This window comes from Felis catus, chromosome A2 (assembly GCF_018350175.1).
Source record: "Felis catus isolate Fca126 chromosome A2, F.catus_Fca126_mat1.0, whole genome shotgun sequence".
Taxonomy (NCBI): domain Eukaryota; kingdom Metazoa; phylum Chordata; class Mammalia; order Carnivora; family Felidae; genus Felis; species Felis catus.
In genome coordinates, this window is record NC_058369.1 from 36826490 (window position 1) to 36846050 (window position 19561).

Genomic DNA, 19561 nt, shown 5'->3' on the forward strand with positions numbered 1-19561 from the left:
ACCTTTTCCCAAAGTATCGTCCTAAACTATTTTTTTTTAATTTTTTTTCAACGTTTATTTATTTTTGGGACAGAGAGAGACAGAGCATGAACGGGGGAGGGGCAGAGAGAGAGGGAGACACAGAATCGGAAACAGGCTCCAGGCTCTGAGCCATCATCAGCCCAGAGCCCGACGCGGGGCTCGAACTCCCAGACCGCGAGATCGTGACCTGGCTGAAGTCGGACGCTTAACCGACTGCGCCACCCAGGTGCCCCGTAAGCAGAAGCAATACAATGAAAACAAAGGTATAGTCCCCCAGAGTGGCTTCTTTGCAGTGGGAATATGCATGTTGTGCTACCTCCTTGCAGCATCCTTTCCTGATTTTCTAGCTGAAGGGAGTTTCTTTTCCTTCTGAACTCCTTGTCAATTTACCGAGGACCTTCCTGATTGCATTAAATTGCTCCTTCCTCGATCTCATCTCCCCTAGGAGTGTTTCAGCCCCTCTGAGGGTCGAACTTTGTCTCAGTCATCCTTAGCTCCAGCTTCTTGCTCAGTGATTTTCATTCTATGGACTTTTGATAACATTTCAGAATACACGTTCAGAAGAAACGTATCATTGCTATTTGCCCAAAGAGTGGTTTTAAAAATGTATTATTTCACATGTGGTTTAGAGTATGGACTGTGGAGCTGGGGTCAAGATGGCAGCATGGGAGGGGCCTGAACTCACCTCCTCCCATGAACACAAGAATTCAACAGCTGCTTATGGAACAATTCCCTCTGAAAAGGATCTGAAAGATAGCTTAACAGTGTCTGTAAAATAACGGATAAAAGGATAAAATATATGGAAACAGGAGAGGCAGAGACACAGTCTCACAAGAAACCCCACTCCAGGTGTGGTGACCCACAGTCAGGAGGATCTCATAATACAGAAGTTGTCCCAGAGGACTGAGGGGATTGTGAGCTACCTCAGGCACCCCAACTCTTGGGAACTACATGGCAAAGATGAGCCTCCAAGCATAGGGCCTTCAAAAAATAGGACTTACTTCCTGAAGTACTCAAGGGCTTCTGTTGAGCCGTGGTGTGGCTCACTCCTGTCTTGTCTTCTTTGTGCCTCCCACACCTGGCATTCTCAAGGATACCTGCTCTTTGAATGCTCTTTAGGGTTTTTTGTTTTTTAACTACAAGCCTATTCTCAGGCAAAAGCAATAGGCTGAGCCATTTGTGGGAACTTATAATGGCAAACACTTCATGGGAAACCTCCTGGGAACATGTGCTTTGAGTTTCCTAGGAACCTCCTAATTCCACAAAATATTTCTATTTTGGAGCCTCTCAGAGGCTAAGATTTCCTTGCGGTGATAAATGGCCTACAAGGTAGTTAAGCACTCTCTATGGATAATTTGTGTTTCATTTTCACAATAACACATAAGTCTGACTCTATTACTGTGCCCATTTCACAAATAAGGAAACTGAGGCTCAGAGAGGGATGATATTACAAAAGTGGCAGTTCGTGGAGCTGAGATGAAACCTTAGGCCTGTTTATAGACCCCCACACAATGGGAAGAATTCAGGCATCAGATGGACATCCTTTTACCATCTCTCCATTCTGTGAATGACTGAGACTGGAATCCCATAGGAGCCTCTGTCCCAGGGGCTCCTCTCCCATGTCTTACCCAGTCGCACCCAGGCCAGGCAGCTCCAGTAGGTTTCTGGTGCTGGGGGCAGGAATATCATCAGTTGGTCCCCATGGCTGAGGGCCCATGTATCAGAGAGGATGCTAGCCACTTTCTGGGAGAGATTAATCATTCTTCCAGAGCTCCATTTGTCTTCTTCTCCTTTGGCATCATTGATTATCTCATTTAATCTCTTCAACAACACTAAGAAACGGGTACCATTAACATCTCCATTTGACTGATAACAAAACTAAGGTTTTAGCTAAGCAGTTTCCTCAAGGACATTTGGTTTTAGTGACAAGGCCAGGATTTAAACACAAACCTGTTTGGCTGCCAAGCCTGTGTTTTTAGTCACTTGCTAGAACACCTCTCCTGTGAATTTGTACTTTCTAGGGCCAGGCATGGATGGGGTTTGAATCTCATGATCTTTGGTTATGAAACAGACACCTTACCAGGGGGTCTTTGCCAACATTTCAAAGTTGAAAAACTTTTTTGGTTTTACCTTTTCAAGTTGGGACCTTTGGTTTAGCACATCCTTTATCAAATTAAAGTGTGGAGAATTGTTTTGCCTCGGGTTTGGAGTCAGAAAATTTGAAGGTCCAAGTAGCAGTTTTTCTCTTTGGTCCTCATCAGGCACACCAGGTCACAGAGAAGATTTGAAACCAGCTCCACATTTGTCTCGGGGAACCACCTAGGCAAGTTGGAGAAAAGGCAGTGAGTGTGTCGGTACGTGTCTCAGAGAGATCATCTTTGAGGTCCTAGTGCTGCGAACGAATCCATAAGGTCAACAATTTCTTTATGAATACAAACAAGAGTCAGACTGCTGGAGAGAAAGAAATTGAACACAAATATCTACCGACTTCAACAACAGACTCTCTTAAGGGACTTGAGATATTGGGAGGATGGGGGAGCTGTTGTCTCTGTCTCCTCTGAGAACTGCTTACCTTTTGCAATTTCGATGCCAGCTCTGGGGCAGGAGGAACTTTCCCAGACTTGGAACAAACCAAGTACTGGATCACTTTCATTGGCTCCTAGGCCTAAAAGACAATCTCCTTTGCCTGTGGAAGGTGGGGCTTGGGGGCCGTGAGGCAAAATGAAACAATGAATATATCTTGACTTTTAATAGTATGTCAAGAGAAATAGGCCACAGACTATAGTGCCAGGTGTGGTAGACTTTAAGATAACAGACACAGAAGTTGAGTAAGATTTTATCACAAAGTCTTGCACTGATGAAAGAGATTGCTCATCAGTCACAAGAGCACTGAGCCCTGAACACTGAACCCACAAAAATGTCAGGGTTTCTTTTAAAAACTGTCACATTGAAAGTCCTCTAGATATTGTCCCATAAGACTGTCTCATAACAAAGTTTGTAGCATTTAGATCGTGAGTGGAGACCTTGTGATACTCAGCAGAAGAGGGAAAGGTAGACCTTCGAGTCTCGAGTTAGCAAAATCTAAGAAGGTTATTTAAAAGGAGGTATTGATAATATACATTTCAAAGCAGTCCCAGTATTTAACAAAATATCGAACATGTATCCTTTGTTGGAATTTTAACTTCATTTTTCTAACTGTGTGATGTGTAAATTTATCTGTTTCAGGTGGTTGGCCTTCTTCTTCCCAATTCCCATCCACGTTTGCAAACATAGAAAAGAGTAAACAATGACTGCTTTGGGTTATTGATAGATTTATTCAAGTTCTAGAAACTCAGGATTAGTGATTTTCATTTGATGATACTGGCATATCATCAATGTACTCAACATTAGAACAAAAATACTTGTATCAAATCATGAGAGTTCAAATGCTGTTATTAGCTTCCTACTGTCTACAATACGAACAAATTCTTTAGAGTAAGGTCTGGTTAGATATAGGTTCGGTTGCTTCAACAAACACTCCCAGTAATTTATTCCTTCCTTCCTGAATAGTCTGGGCATATGCAGTCCATAGCTGGCTTAGCAGCTCCACCCTCTCAGGGACTCAGGTTCCTTCTGTGAAGGTGCTCCACCACCTCTAGGGTAGAACTGAGAGGACTCAGCATCATGTCCACATCCAGGAAGTGGGAAGTGAAGGTGGGAAAGGGGAGGACATGCCTCTAGCTTCAGAGAATAACCAGAAAGTTTTCCATATCACTTCTGCTCACATTTCATTGGTCTGAACTTAGTCGCCTGGCTGTACATAGCTTCGTGAGAGGCTGGGAAATGTGGTCTTTCTTTTTGAGTGGTTATGTGTTCAGACAGAAATAGGGCATTCCATTTCTATGAGAGAACTGAGGGCATGACTATTGAGTGACCACTAACAGTTTCTGTCAGGGTCTACCCCTTTGATTAAACAACTGTCCGCAAATACACACAGAGCATCATCCCCACACATAGAACATTGTCATATTCAAGAAATATAACCCCCAGGTCTCCTAGAATGACTACATCTGGGTCAAAATTTAGTATCTCTTGTTACTCCTTGGTTCTCTCCATTCAGTAGGGATAGAATTCCTATCTGACAAACTATAAACTAAAGCATGAGTTATGTCTAGTCTCCAGACCAACCAATATCTATCCCTGGAGTAGGGTATTGCTATAAAAACTCCAATACTGGAAAGAGAAGAGTGAATAATGAGGTAACATAGGTCCCTAGCAATGATCCAACTCCCCTAGGCATGAATTATGACAGAACCCTGTCCTGGCACTCTTTGGGGCCTCAGTCCATTCAGTAGGTCCTGATTCTGCTGTCTGGGAGGCGTTGCTTCCTCTGCTGTCATCTTTAGCTTTTGTCTTTCCCTCTGGAACATTCTTTCATGTTCATCATCCTCTGTGGACAAATCTGAGGTGGATGTTTGGAAGAATATACCCTTCTTGAGGACAGGATGGCTTTTGCAGCCCACTTCCTGCTGCGCAGAAAGGGGATCATGAGGATTGTATTAGAGGTCAAACTAGTCTATGCCTTATTGACAATGGCGTTACAAGAAAGGATATGCTCTCTCCTCCCCATTTTCCTAGGCTATGGTTTCTTTTGCAAGCAAATTCCCTCAAACATTTAGGCTTCTGGTCTACTTTTATGTCTGTCAAATTCCATATGTAAATAGTCATCCTGAAATATTTTGTTCAGGCATAGTTTTGGGGCCTGAAAACTCTGGTCTTCTGTGTAGCTTGTTCTGGGATTTACCAAGTCTCCCTACTAAATCAATGACAGCTATTTTGCACTTAGCCAATTTACCTTGAGTCAGCCATATTGGGGAGGTGACGGAGAAAGGCTTGGGTGTCCTGTCCTGCTTAGGCTACCTATTGAAAGCCACTTGTAATTCCTTCAGTTTGGGGTGCAGAAGTTTTTGCCTCTCTCAGGCTTTGGAGGCACTAGTCACTCTCGTTGCCGCCAAATTGGATTGTCATCTACAGGCAGAAAGAGCTTCCTTAGAAGAGCTGTATACCCTTGAATCAGTGCTGGCAGACTGGCTGACCCTAGCCTGAGATCTGTTTGTGGCAAGTTCCTGGTGAAAGTGGCAAAATGCATCCCACAGACACCACGTTCCAAATATTACGATTAATTTCTTCTTGAGTTTCAGGTTCTGATGGCATGTGATCCGCCATGAGAATGATCATAGACAACAGCTTAGTGTTTTGTCACAACATAAAAACTGTCACCAGACTTGCCACCAGACTGTAATACCTGTGCCGTCCCACCTACTGCCTGCCCACCAAACCTATGCCACTTATGTTGGGTTCTAAACTATCAGCCACTCCCTTCTTGTATCAAATTCTGTAATAGTTTGGATATAGAGCGGGTTGCTCTAACAGGGGTATAAATAACCGTGGCTTCGACAAAATATGTATTTCTCTTTCATGTAACAGTCTAGGTATATGTTCAAACCCACAATGGTTACCCTATAGTGTCAGATACCCAGGATTCTGTATGGTTGCTCTGTGGTTCCTTACTGACAAGGTCAAAGATGACTCAGCACAGCAGATCTGTTTGCAGCGAGCAGGCAAGGAAAATGGGGAGGGGAGAGCATATCCTTTCTTTTAACACCATTGCCCATAGCACACCTCACTTCCATTTGCATTCTGTTGACCATAACTTAACACTTCCTGGTAATGTAAAGGCTTAGTCTACAAAGCCATGTACCCAACTAAATATCAGGAATTCTCTCAATATGAGAGAAGGTGGGAATGGATGTTAGGTGGCAACAAGCAGTACTGTTGACAAGTCAATAATCTTGACTCCACTCTTCACTTCCCAGCCTCTCCTCAACATATGGTCATCTGGGTTCTGGCCTTCACCTCCCAGTTGTATCCTTCCCACCAAGGTCATCCTGTCGTAGCTCAATGCAAGTTGTCTCTTGCCCTTCTCGATCCCACTGTAGCAACTGACCCATTAGACCTCTCCCTCTCTCCCAACCCCAAAAGCTAATCATCAAGACCTCTCACTTGTATGTCTGGAAACAATTGCCTCATCTTCCCACTACTTCCAGTCTTGCGCAACTAACATAGGCCAGGCCACCACCATCTCATGCGCAGCCTTAAAATTGGCCTGTTTACTTTTCCTGCCACCCACTTCCCTTTCACGTCAACCCATTCTCCATCTCCAATCAGAATGATCTTTTAACAATGAAAGCTCAGCAATCAGTCAGTGAATGATTGAAATTCTTCAATGGCTTCTCAGTACTTTCCGGAAAAAGCACAAAGTTCTTTACTGGTTTGCAAGGCCCTGCAGAAACAGGCTTTGGTTACTTCTCCAGCTTCATCTCTTAAAAGAAGCCTGTATTCTCTCCTCACCTTTTTGCTCCAGGTATACTGAAGTACCACGTATGTATCTATTTCCCAGGTCCTCTTGTATCTCTGGTGGCTGTTACTCTGTTTCAGGCATTATCCAAAGTCATTTTCACACATTGGAATTTTGTTCATTTATCTCTTTATTTTGGTCTTTATTTGCTTACTTATTTATAATTTTTGATGAATAAAAATTTTATGTATTTGAGACTTACAATGTGATAGGTTGATATATGCATACACTGTGAAGTGATAACCACAATGAAACTGGTTAACATATCCATCACCACCCATAGCTACTTTGTTTTTGTGGTGTGGTTAGAATGCTTGAGATCTGCTCTCTTAGTCAATTTCAAGTATACGATATGCTATTGTTAACTGTAGTCAACGTACTGTACGTTAGGTCGCTAGAACTTGTGCATCTTACAATGGAAAGTTTGTACGTTTTGATCAGTATCTCCCCCTTTTGCCCATCCTCCAGCCTCTGGTAACTACCCTTCAACTCTCTGTCTCTACAAGTTTAACTTTGCTTTAGACGAAGAGTTCACACGTGCATGAGATTATACAATATCTGTCTGTGTGCGTCTGACTAATTTCACTTAGAATCATGTCCTCTGGGTTCACCCACGTTGTCAGAAATGGTAGAACTTCCTTCTTTCTTCTGGCCAGATACTATTCCACTGAATGCACAGGCCATTTTTCTTTATTTTGATGGGCACTTAAAGTTGTTTCCATATCTTGGCTACTGAATAATATTGCAATGAACATGGGAGCACAGATGTCTCATTGAGATAGTGATCTACACCCAGAAGTGGGATTGCTGGATCATTTGGTATTTCTATTTTTAACTTTTTGAGAACCTCCAAACTGTTTTCCACAATGGCTGTACCGATTTACATTCCTGGAAATAGTGCTGAAGGGTTCACTTTTCCTCCACATCCTTGCCCACAGTTGTTATCTTTTGACTTTTGGAGAATAGCCATCCTAACAAACAGGTGTGAGGTAATAGCTCATTGTGGTTTTGGTTTGCATTTCCCTGACAATTAGCGATGTTGAGCATCTTTTCTTATACCGGTTAGCCTTTTGTATGTCTTCTTTGGAAAAAGTCTATTTGGGTCCTTGCCCACTTTTTCACCCTGTTATATGGTTTCTTTGCTGTTGACTTTGGGAAAATCGTAGGAGGAAACTTTATTTAAAATGGAAGTGTTGAATTACTCTATTGTATACCTGAAACGAATGCAACACTGTATGCTAATGAACTGGAAAGAAAATAAAACCTTAAAGAAAATGGAGTCAGGGGGCCAGAAGGGGGAAGCTCACAGGCTCTACCACGTGTCATTTCCTGCAGACCCACTGGAAGGAGACATATCTTGTAAGCTGACACTACTTCAGCTACTGCTATGCTACCTCAGCAAGAGGAAGAAAGGTCTTTCTTCTTCCCTCACGATGGCCCAGCTGATGACGGTCACAACTTAAGCAATGAAAAGCCAGTATACTTGGATCTCCCAGTTTACTCCAATGGACTTTTACTATATCATAGCCCTCCCGATTTCTTCCTTTCCTCTACAAAAGTGTTCCTCTCCTTTGTTCTCCAGACTTGCTATAGCTTCCTTCTCCCAAGGGGCAGTTCTCTGCTATTCCTAAAGAAGCCATTTTCTTTTCCTGGTAACATAACTGGTAGTTTTATTTTTAAGGTTAACTATTCATGTGAACTCCTTATTTGTTTTGTATATTAACTCTTTCTTGGAGATGGTCTGCACATGTATTCTCCGATTCTGTAGGTTGCTTTTCCATTTTGTTGATGGTTTCCTTCCCTTTCCTTCCCTGTGCTTTTTAGTTTGATGTGGGCCCAATTGTTTAGTTTTACTTTTACTTCGTATGCTTTTGGTGCCAATCCCAAAATCTCATTGCCTAGAGCATAGTCAAGGAGCTTTCCTCTTTGATTTTTCCTAGACGTATGATGGTTTCAGGTGTTACATTTAAGTCTTTAAGCCATTTTAAGTAGATTTTTGTGTATCACGTAAGGGAAGGGTTCACTTTCATTCTTTTGCATGTAGATATACAGTTTCCCAACAGAATCTAATGAAGAGATAGATTGTCTCATATTCACCCATTGCTGGGGGTCACCTTTGGGGAGTCCCTTTGAATTTTTTTTTTCAACGTTTATTTTATTTTTGGGACAGAGAGAGACAGAGCATGAACGGGGAGGGGCAGAGAGAGAGGGAGACACAGAATCGGAAACAGGCTCCAGGCTCTGAGCCATCAGCCCAGAGCCCTACGCGGGGCTGGAACTCACGGACCGCGAGATCGTGACCTGGCTGAAGTCGGACGCTTAACCGACTGCGCCACCCAGGCGCCCCCATGGAAGGGGCTTTTGAAAAGCCATGGTCACGCGGGGCGTCCTTTGTGAGCTATCAGGGTTGAAGGCAGCTGATTGGTGGAGAGAGAGCATAAAGCGTCTGAATTGCTATGGCAATGCTCAAACAGGTGAAGACTTGGATGAAGACAGATCTTCGTCTGCTCCACCTGTTACTGACAGTCTACTTAACTGGCTACTGTGGCCTGCTCATCTAGTGATTTACTGACCTGCTGAGCTACTAACTTCTCTGAACCCTCCTCCCTCCCTTCTTGTACTTGATCTGATCCGGGTACTCTCCCTGACCCCCTTCTTCTCCTGCCACACCCCCCTCCCCAATCCCATCCCTATTTAAACCCCGCCCCCCCCCCACCCCCTTTCCCACCCCGTCCCTTCCCCTCCCACCCCCACCACCTCCTCACCCCCATCTGCACCTCCTCTCTGGCGCCCAGGCGCCCCCTGAAAGGACCAGAATATGACGGTTCGGAAGCTATTTTTCTATATCCTCTTACTCGGGTATGCCGGTTACCCCAAGACAAATGTGAGTACACATCCGACATCAGTGACTTCTTCCTTTTGTATTTATTTATCTTTTTCAGACTGTGGTTAAAAAACCAGCTTTTTCATGGAGTCCTTGATGAGAACTCAGTTCTTTTGGAAAACCCATTGAGTCAGGGCAAGGTTTCTCGACCAGCATGTAGGGGTTCTGGCCACACCTGTCCACATGAAGTTGTGGATCCTGTCTGGGCCACTTGGTCCAAAAAGAGTAGTGTTGACAGGATGGAAACCTGAGCTTCATAATGTCAAGAAAGAAGGACATGGGAAGATACTAAAAGCCACTGAGATCTTTGTCTTAAATAAGGGGCTCGTATGATGTTTGAATTATACTTCCTTAAAATCATTTTTAAAAATGTCAGAAACTCGATTGAATACGAGCCATTTAATAGTATTAATAGTATTTTATACTATTAGATGACTCCTGGAAGGCCTGTCAACATTCTTCTTCAAGCTTTGTAAGTTTAGAGTCCCTCTTATACGTAGTTTTTCCTATCAGCACGTTGTTCACATTTGTGAAGTTTGGTAGCCCTGGGAACCGTGGTGTCCGAAGTGTTGGTGTTGGAAAGTGAAATGTGGTTTGTGCTCTGTGCTTCCTGGTTTGTTCGCTTTTGGAAACTTGTGCATCAGCCCTCTCCCTCTGGTCTTAGAGGCTGCCCCCAAGGACTCTGTGTCCAACCAGGTAGCTGAGAAGCTCAGCGTACATGAAGTGGCCTCAGCCTGCTTGGACATTTATAATAAGAAAATCACTAGGAGTGATGTGATCAGGAAGTGAATGCATTCTTGTCCTTTCTTTAGCCAACTATGTGCAGAGTGTTGATTTACCCAAAGCAAAAAGGGTCTTGAATGTCCTTAGGATTGTCCAACTATAAAGAAATACCTGGTTGCCAGTGTGAATGTTTCGTTCTATCATTAAAAAGCAAAACCTGTACTCCCAAGAGCCTGAGACAGAGACACAGGGGACACCCATAGAGAAAAGTAGATTTCTTGAGATTCGCATGCACCAGATTCTTAGAGAGGGATCTGCAATGTCCCAAGTCAGGAACAACCTAAATTGAGGCAGAATCCTCTCACATGAATACCTCCAGGCACAACAGAATCTATTCTGTCTCTTTTGAGTCTACGAAGGAGGAAATTTCTTGGTTCTGTTTATTGCAATTTCCCCCTTCTACCTAGGCTGCATCTCATAGATCAGTTCAGCTCTCTCTCCCTCCCTCATTTCTGAATTCGTGCACAAACTAACTTGTCTTGCATTTCCTACCTCCACCTGGTCATGACCATTGTCTGTGGAAACCAAGTGTTACTGGCTCCCTTGGATCTAATCTAGTTAACGGTAACTAATCAAATCAGCATACAGATAGCTGGCAGAGGTATCAAGAGTGCCCAGGACTTAGGATGTTTACCATTCATGTCAAGATGGCCTCTGTCTTTTGATCCCCATGATCACTGTGCTGACGGCCCCTGGTCTCTTGCAGACACTGGCCACTCAAAGACAGTGTGCATTTCCCACCAGGACGCAATTTAGTGACCTCAGTTCTGAGAGCTGAAGATACAAATGGTACACATTTTGGAGGCTACTTTCTAGAGAGGTTTATTGGCACAAAATTGATTGATTTAGGTGCAACACTATGAAATAGGAACTTGAATTGGTTGTATTGGCTATTTGGAGATGTGTGTTCAAGTAACTTAAAACCTCATAGATTTCATCAAAATAGACAAGATCACCTGATTATGCAAATCTTTATTTAATTCAGAAATCTGACAATTTGGGCTGTGATTCAGATTCAAAGTAAACCTTGAACGTAAAACCTTATGGGGAGCCTGGGTGGTTCAGTCAGTTAAGCATCTGACTCTTGATTTTGGCTCAGGTTTGTGAGTTTGAGCCCAGCATCAGGCTGTGTGCTAACAGCGTGGAGCCTGCTTTGGATTCTCTGTCTCCCTCTCTCTCGTTCCTCCCCCGCTCTCTCTACTTTCAAAAATAAATCAACATTAGAAAAAAGAAAACCTCAGTGTTTTTAGAAACTCAACAATAATGTAGAATTTATTTTTGCTGGAATAATCCCATATTATTATAAGAGCAGCTGCACATCTCTCAGTTATATCCATATCTGTAAACATCGGTCTCTATAACAGTCTCATTTGAATCTCTAGTACATTTTCATTGTTACTTTCTCCCATCCTTCCGTAAATTTGGGGGTATTTTTGGAAATGTTCCAAAGGATTTTATCCAGGTACTTCATGAATGTACAACAGAAGTCATTTACTTCTTGTCTACTAAAAGGGTAAGGAACAATGAAGCCATCACCACAGTAAGATCGTAAACACAATCATCACTCCTACAGGTTTGCCCCTGCTCCTTGGTAAGCCTTCTGTCCTCCCTCTCCTTCAGGAGGAGGCATTGGAGAGGTGTGCTTATAACCTCCTGGAGGCTGGTTGAAGGTTTATAAAAATGATTCTTGGTGACAGATATTATAAATGTCTTTGCTATTCCTCATTATCTCAAATATTATTTCAGCTTGTCCATATTTTGGCTGACCATTTCCCTCTTGGCTCTCGTGTCTTCGGAACTCTGTGGAAGCTTGCCGTTATTACTGCCACCGTTGCAATTTGTGCATGTCTTATTTACCTCTGGAGAGTTGTCCTTGCTGTGAGTATACTAAAATACCTTACAGATAGGCTTTTAAGCATAAGTAAGCAGAAGTTTTTTGGTAAGCACAAATTTTTTACTGGACCATTTGTATGCACTCAGTACTTCAAATTTCCCTTTAAGCACGGCATTCATTGCATCCCACAAATTGTAGTAATTCCAACATTCATTATCATTTAGATGGACATATTTTTACAATTCTGTGAAATGTCTCCTTGACCCTCTTCTTTTAGAATTTCTCTAGTCTATCTCTATTCTCTATCTTCTATTAGAATATCTCTCATATATTTTGTAGCTTTTCAGTTGTCTTTCTATTATTGATGTCTAGCTTACATATGTGTTCTGAGAACGTATTTTCTATGATTTTGTTGACTTCAAGTGAAGGTGTATTTTATGACCCTGAATATGGTCTGTGTCAGTGAATGTTCTATATGAGCTTGAGAAGAATGTGTATTTTTCTATTGTAGAAAGTGTTCTACAGATGGTCATGGATCTAGGTGATTGGTGATGCAGTTCAGTCCAACTGTGTTCTTATATTTGAATATCTTTATGCTCAATCTGTCAATGACTGATAGAGGGTGTTGAATTCTTTCAGCTCTAATAATGTATATGTCTACTTCTCCTATCAGTTGTATCAGTTTTTGCCTCATGTATTTTGGCACTCTGTTGTTAATGCATGTACATTAAGGATTATGTTTTCTTGGAGAATTAAGCCTTTATTATTGACCTCAGTATCTCCAATAATTTCCCTTATTTTGTACATGTTTTGAAGGACAATTTAATTGTTCACAGAATTCTAGGTGGATGGGTTCTTTTCTTTTAACAGTATAAACATTTCATTCTTCTTGATTGCATCGTTTCTGAATTCTGAGTATTTTTTGTCCTGGTTCCTCTTGGGTAAGGTGTTATTTCTTCCATCTCCCTGCAACTCCAGCCCCCAACACTACCCCTTAGCTTCTTCCAAAATTCTTTGTTTTCAATTTTCTCTTGATTGAATAGTATATGTCTAGGGATAGGCTTGTGTTTTTTGTTTGTTTTGTTTTGTTTTTGGTTTGGTTTGGTTTTTTTGGAGGGGAGTATTTATCCTGCTTGAAATTCTTTGAGTTTCCTGAATCTGTGGTTTATGACTATCATTAATTTTGGAAAATTCTCAGTCATTTTCACTTCAAACGTATAAGTAGGTATTCCCATTGTGTGTATGTTACACCTTTTGTCATTGTCACACTGGTCTTGGATTTTCTCTGTTGTATTTTTAATTTTTTTGTGTGCGTTTCTGTTTTGGGTGTTTCTAGTTGACATTTCCTTCTGCTTGTTGAGTCTTTCCTCAGCTGTGTTGTGTGTGTTAATAAATCCAACAAAGGCATTCCTTATTTCTGTTATGATGTTTTGGATTTCTAGAAGTCCTTTTGGATCCTAGAGTTATCATTTCTGTGCTCACATTCACCACCTCTTCTTGCATACTGACTACTTCTTCCATTAGAGTCATTATCCTATTAATCAGAGCGGTTTTACATTCCCAGCCTGATTATCCCACCATCTCTGCCATAGGAAGTGTGATTCTAATGCTTGCATTCTGTGTTCAAAATATGTGGTTTTTCCTTTTAGGGTACCTTGTTAAGTTTTTTGGGAAGCTTGGGGTCACGTCCGTGTCTAAAAAAACTGAGGTGAAGGCTTTTAGTGTAAAGTTTTGTCTTTACCTAGGTTTTAGGCTGAGTTTACTCCCCTATGAGACAGGAAGGAGGAAGAGCACTGTAGTTGAGTATTTCCCTTCATCTGTATTGCTTGTCTTCAGAAAAACCCCATTAGGCTTTGGAGAAATAGTTTCTCTGGAGGGCAGGCCTTCTTTTAAAAAAAAGTTTTTTTTCCAACGTTTTTTTATTTTTTTATTTTTGGGACAGACAGAGACAGAGCATGAACGGGGGAGGGGCAGAGAGAGAGGGAGACACAGAATCGGAAACAGGTTCCAGGCTCCGAGCCATCAGCCCAGAGCCTGACGCAGGGCTCGAACTCACGGGCCGGGAGATCGTGACCTGCCTGAAGTTGGAAGCTTAACCGACCGCGCCACCCAGGCGCCCCCTGGAGGGCAGGCCTTCTAAGCAAGAACAGAACAGCATGAGTTTATTTATAAGTGGCTGTTTTTCCTCTTTTCCTGCCAATTTAGAAATCTTTCCCTTCAAAAAGAAAATATGCATATTAAGTATTTGTAAGGCCATCTCTCTTTCCATTTCCCCTGCTTAGGAAAGGAAACATGTGACATTAAAGGACTATCCATGGTTTCCTGTTTGCCCTCCGTAGATACACTTTCCTATAACAACATTTTTATGACTCACTTTTTGATACCATGATGATATTCCAATATCCTGGCAAGATGTTGCGGCCTGCTTCAGCATCACATCATCATTCAGAACTTTCAAATAGGGATATACGTCCTACAGATCAAGAAAATGTGTCTTTCCCTTTTGTTAAAGTAGAGTCTTGCCTAGATTTTATTGAGCTCTAATTCATCAGGGGATGACTTGGGTCTGGGTGTTAGTGGACCACCCAGACCAGGTTCTCCAGTCTCAGTGTCTTAGTAATGAACACTGATCGAAAGGGAAACAAAGCAGGTGGCGTTTATTAGAGATAGGTTGTATACAGCGGAGCCACCGAGAAAGAGGAATATCGCTCCCCCAAAGGGTGGTGTGCCAGGCTTATAAAGGCACTTTTCCAAAGGGTGAGGGGCTGGGAGTGGGGAAGCATCCTTCAGTCCCACAGTCATTATCTTATGGTTGTTACTTTTCAGTGGACACAAGACAATCACAGGATGTCTTTTTCCATGGTTGACGTGCTTTTAGTGCTCCTAGAAAATAGAAATCCTAGTGCAGTCAGGCTTTAAATTGTTATGTCTACTTTTGCCCAGACAACCATTACTCCCTACTACCTGTTCTCTCTTTGGTTCACTTTTCCAGAAGTCTCCAGCATGGAAACTGTTAACCCTTGCCTTAGACCAGTGCCTTTACAGGAATTAAGTTCCTCTTGCTTTTCTTATACCTTCTCAACGGGAGCCCTTTTTGCTTTGTTTTTGAAATGTTAGCCATCATTTCTTTTGGTGCCTGTGCTTTTGCCCTAGCCATGTTCCACTCTCTTTCTCATCTGATGATGTGTTTTGGGAAGACCCTCTGTTTTTAGTGATCTAGGAAAATCATAGCACCTGACATGTTGTAATTGTTTATTGATTCGGAAAGCAGCCAACCCTGTGTAACATTTCAGAAAGCTTTCTAGAGAATGAAAGAAGCGTGTCTTCATACAAAGGTTTTCCTTTTCTTTCCTTGCCGCTTCCTTCCTCCTTCCCATCCCTTCCCTTTCCTTCTCGCCCTCCCTCTCGTCCCCCTCCATCTCTCTCTCTCTCTCTCTCTCTCTCTCTCTGTCTGTCTCTTTCTTCCTCTCTCCCTTTCTTTTTTTCTTTTTTTGGCATTTCAAATGATCCTGGGTTCTGGACTTCAGTGTGGATGTTGGGTTTGACTACAAGAGAAAAAAAAAACAGACAAATATTTTATTTATGTATTTTTAAAACTGTCCGCCTTATGCACTGACAGAATTGAATATTTTGATATTTATTTAATATAATGTAAATCTATCTTTTGGCCAAAATAAGCTCTGAATCTTTCTGCTTTTATCAGAAATGGTTTATAAAGAATCATGAACTAAATATGAAATTCTACTTTTTTATTATATTAATGTTATGCATTCATTATGCTGACCAAAATGATCATTGTAATTTCATTGAATGACATTTCAGTATTTTATCAGGAAGAATAAGTTTTTACTATTACTGTGTTTTGACCTCAAACTTAATTTTGTTTCTTCCTCTCTCAGACAGAGCCTCCAGTATATCCAGGTAAGATTTTAGGTTTGAGTAGTCTTTGTAATTTTTTTTCATTACTCGTGTTTGGTGTGGGTTTTAATTTTTTAACTAGGGATAAATATGGTGACTTCTGATGTCTAATTGACTTGTTAACTCTTGAAAATCTTTCTCTTCCCTGTTAGAGGCTAAGGGACAATGTGGAGGGATTTGCCTCTCTTAAGACAAGAGACCAGGGGAGGAAAACATCACAGGAGGAAGGAGAACAGAATAAGTGTAATTTTGCATAGAAATGATTAGGACAGAAGTGATGATATGAGCCAGAGGTGTGGAGTGAGTACTTTGCCATGACCTGGCTTTTGGTGAAATGTGAAGATGAGAAAACCCTCTTTGAGTCTGTCAAGAAGCCTAAGCTTAGAGAAGAAGCCAGGTATTGCCAGGCAGGGTGTGTGTCGCAGGAGAGGGTTAAACCAAGGTTTTGAGTCTGAGGTGGAGGGAGCCATTCATGCCAGGGGAAAAGTGAACTTGATGCAAATGGGGGGCAATCTATTCTGCACGGACCCATGGACTGTGGTGATTCTGTGGTGCTGTCTGTTGAGAGGCAAGGTGGCTACCTGACACTTAACAGGCCCTCAAAGACTGGTTGGTGTTTATCACTGTAAATGCAGCGGTGGTGGTGATGAGAAGAGTGATCTCGGGGCATGAGAGCTCTCACATTGGGCCAATGTAAGAGGAGTTTGCACTTTGTGTCTGTTAGAGGAGTCAGTGTTCTAGAGCTTACATGTATAGGAATTTCAGTGAAATGAGGTTTCTTGGGTTTAAAATGCTGCTGAAACTTGCTTTCTTCAGGCACAATGAGAAAGCTAAAAAGTTAGTTACACCCATGTGTCAGATCATGTGTCTGTGCTGCTAATACAGTGGGATTATTTGATGTCACTGGTTTGGTGACAACCTTAAAAATTGTTTTATCTCCTTTTAGTTAATGTACAGCCAAAAACTGCAAAGAGCAACACGTTGGAGAAAGAAAACACAGAGCTGGCTGAAGCAATATCCATGTGGGAACAGAAGGTAGCATTGCCCTTTCAAATATTTCTTGTGACTTCATTTTGATTAGTTTTACCTCTTGTAGTTCATCCTACTGACCTATTTCATGTGTTCTATACATACTTCCAATTCAAGACAAGCTTCACAAATGTAATAAAAAACTACCTTTTTATTTGTGAAAGGAGTCGCACATCAGACATAGGCTTATCTATCACGATGCTATTTTTGAATTCTGATTCCTTTTTCATTTGTTTTGTATATACATCAATGAATTAAAGATACATCTTCAAGAAGCTAAGAGAGAAAGTAACATTCACTCTGCTGAAGCTCTTAAGTTGAAAGTAAGAATCCTTTCTTTGCTTGGATTGCGTTCTAAAAACACAAGTAAAATTAAGGAATTGTTATGACTCATTCAACATGTTCTGTTGAAGGAGAACATCAGAAAAGTTGAGCACTTTAATAAAATTTTAAATGACACCCTTCAAAGTGCACATGCTACCTTGCAATCAGAAAGAGAGAGAGAGAGGAATGTCAAGAATCAGGGAGTGCTAAGAGTTGGCTGCTTTTACTGTAATTTGACTTTGGAGGCTTTTTGTTCATTGGGTGAGGTGAGCATAGCATATTCGCTTGCTGTTTACCATAGTAGAGAGTGGGCCTCTGGGAGACAAACCTCCATCTGCACAGCTGGCATTTCACTAGGACCACCATGAGGAGTTTGCTATTTCAAGGACTAGGAAGTATCTTTTATTTTCACAACTAGGTCATTACCACATCATTCAGACCTGCCCTCCAAGATAGGGAGAAAATCCCCCAAGATAGTTGAGAGATGAAGGGCAATAACAAATTGTATACTGCCTTCTTCTCTTAATGCTCAACAATGTTCAGTGTGCATAGAGGAATATTCTCCTAAGAAAGCCATTTGTGAGCCCTTTGACTGGAACTATTTTCCATGTTCTTTGCCTTCTCCTTGTTGTATTTATGCCCCAGGATATTTCTTTGTTGCCATGCACAGTCCTGTTGCACTCACATTGTTGTGCGATCATTATTTCTTGAATGTATTTTCTCATATGTGTCCTAAAGTCAGAAGATGCAAACGGTCAGTTGGAGGAACTGAGACCCTGGAGGTCCAATAAACGTGCACTGGAAGGTATGTTGTCTGTTGGGGAGAAATCCCCATATGGTGGCAATGACTTTGCATTGGGAAGGGAAAGAATGCCTTCTTGCCTTCACACTAGTTGCCCTTTTCCTGTCACCCCAAAACCAAGTCTCAGCTCATATGCACATGCACAAAATAACCAGTTTTTTTACAGCATGGAAAAAGGCCGCGGAAGACCTTCATAATGATTTGAGGTCTATTAAAGCAATCAGGGAAGAAACAGCCAAAAGGCTGAAGGATACAGGAGACATCCTTCATAAATACTATGAAGAAAGAAAAATGGCTACAGCAAAGTAAGCCGTTCATGTGATAATGGTCCCGAGTACTGTTGTATGAATGAATGTGGTGGCCGCTATAGATAAACATATTTCTTCTAGAATTGGATCCAGAGTATTTTTGCCAAATGCATTCAGGAGAATTGTGCCTGCCCTTCCTACCTTGCTTCCCATAACCTGCATTTTCCTTTCTGTCCTTAGTGCTTGTCACACATTCTTGTGTCATGTACCTGGGGTAGAAGAGGGAAGATACTGGCATTAAGCACACTGATAACAGGATCCCCTCTGGATCCATTTACATTGGCCTATAGGTTTCAATCCCATCCCATTGTCTTATCAGCCGGGAATTAGGTGATCTTTGTTCAGCACCAGACTTGGGTCAAACATATTTAGGGAAAACATTGACTTATCTTGCTGCAGAAACCATGGGAGTTTCTTTCTAGACTGTGGGTTGGGATGGCATCAGTACTGCATCTCTTCATCCAGTCTGCAAGGGAGACTCGTATGAAATGTGTCTTCATGGGTTCATTAGAAATTTGGTGCACCAGGTGCATGTTTCTTCTTTGGTCCAGTATTTCCTTTTGTTCTCAGGAGGAGGGCCTTTAGAGCCCCTCATTCACATTGAAAAGGAAATGCTTCCTTGTCTTCCCTGGAGACTCAGCTTCTGTTAGTCCTTTCCACACCCGGGGTGGAGCCTGCTCTGTCTCACTGGCATGTTGTTTTTGTTAATTTGTAAGCTCTTTGTGGGAGCAGGTAGAGCACCCTGACCACCTTTCTATCTTCACCCCCTTACAACAGAGCCTCTACATTACAGCCCCCCCAGAAAACATTTGCTGAAGGACTCCCTGAGAGGCCAGAAGGAAATGCATGTACCTTTCTCTGTCTAGTGCTTTTGTGTCCACTACTAACAGTCTTTCAGTTTTGCATGTGATTCTTGAGTACATCCGGTGCCAAGTTGAAACCCTTTAAAGCAACACCATGGACAAAATAGTCTGAGGGCAACACAGCAAACCAGCCTTTCTAAGCATTTCCCTTTGCTGCCTTCACTGTCAATGAACTGAGTCTTGTTAAAGTAGACTGAGTCCATGAAGTTGATAGTTTTCCATCTGAAATCTGTTTCCTGAAGACAACAGCCTGACTGTGGGACAGTTCACACCATGTTATATTTCAGCATATATTGCCACTCTAAGATTGGCCTTTCCCTCCACCAGGATCTTTGAAAGAGTGGGCAGGGGTTGCACTCCTGAACCTTAGTGGTGTATGGGAGTGATTTGCAATGCTG

The 19561-nt window shown here is 42.0% G+C and overlaps 2 protein-coding genes and 1 long non-coding RNA gene across 27 annotated transcripts in view; 1 reads left to right on the top strand and 2 right to left on the bottom strand.

Moving 5' to 3' along the window:
* LOC123384112 (extensin-like) overlaps positions 1-19561 on the bottom strand; it is a 239517-nt gene that overhangs the window by 82288 nt on the left and 137668 nt on the right. The window lies entirely within an intron of this gene.
* Positions 1-19561, top strand: part of LOC123384113 (transport and Golgi organization protein 1 homolog) — a 47795-nt gene that overhangs the window by 19072 nt on the left and 9162 nt on the right. The window contains exons 1-7 of one of the 7 annotated variants that reach the window (XM_045053166.1): positions 9154-9302; positions 11832-11963; positions 15819-15840; positions 16784-16872; positions 17127-17189; positions 17929-17995; positions 18159-18297. In XM_045053166.1, the coding sequence (XP_044909101.1) occupies positions 9237-9302; positions 11832-11963; positions 15819-15840; positions 16784-16872; positions 17127-17189; positions 17929-17995; positions 18159-18297 (578 nt within the window). In that variant the 5' untranslated portion in view covers positions 9154-9236. Of the gene's footprint in view, positions 1-9153; positions 9303-11831; positions 11964-15818; positions 15841-16783; positions 16873-17126; positions 17190-17928; positions 17996-18158; positions 18298-19561 lie in introns of those variants that run through there. The other 6 variants (XM_045053170.1, XM_045053171.1, XM_045053167.1 and 3 more) reach the window with 6 other exon arrangements.
* Positions 1813-8607, bottom strand: LOC123384119. Its single transcript, XR_006594791.1, has 2 exons — positions 2594-8607; positions 1813-2340 (listed from the first exon to the last, which is right to left on the bottom strand). It is a non-coding gene; the product is annotated as an uncharacterized LOC123384119 (long non-coding RNA).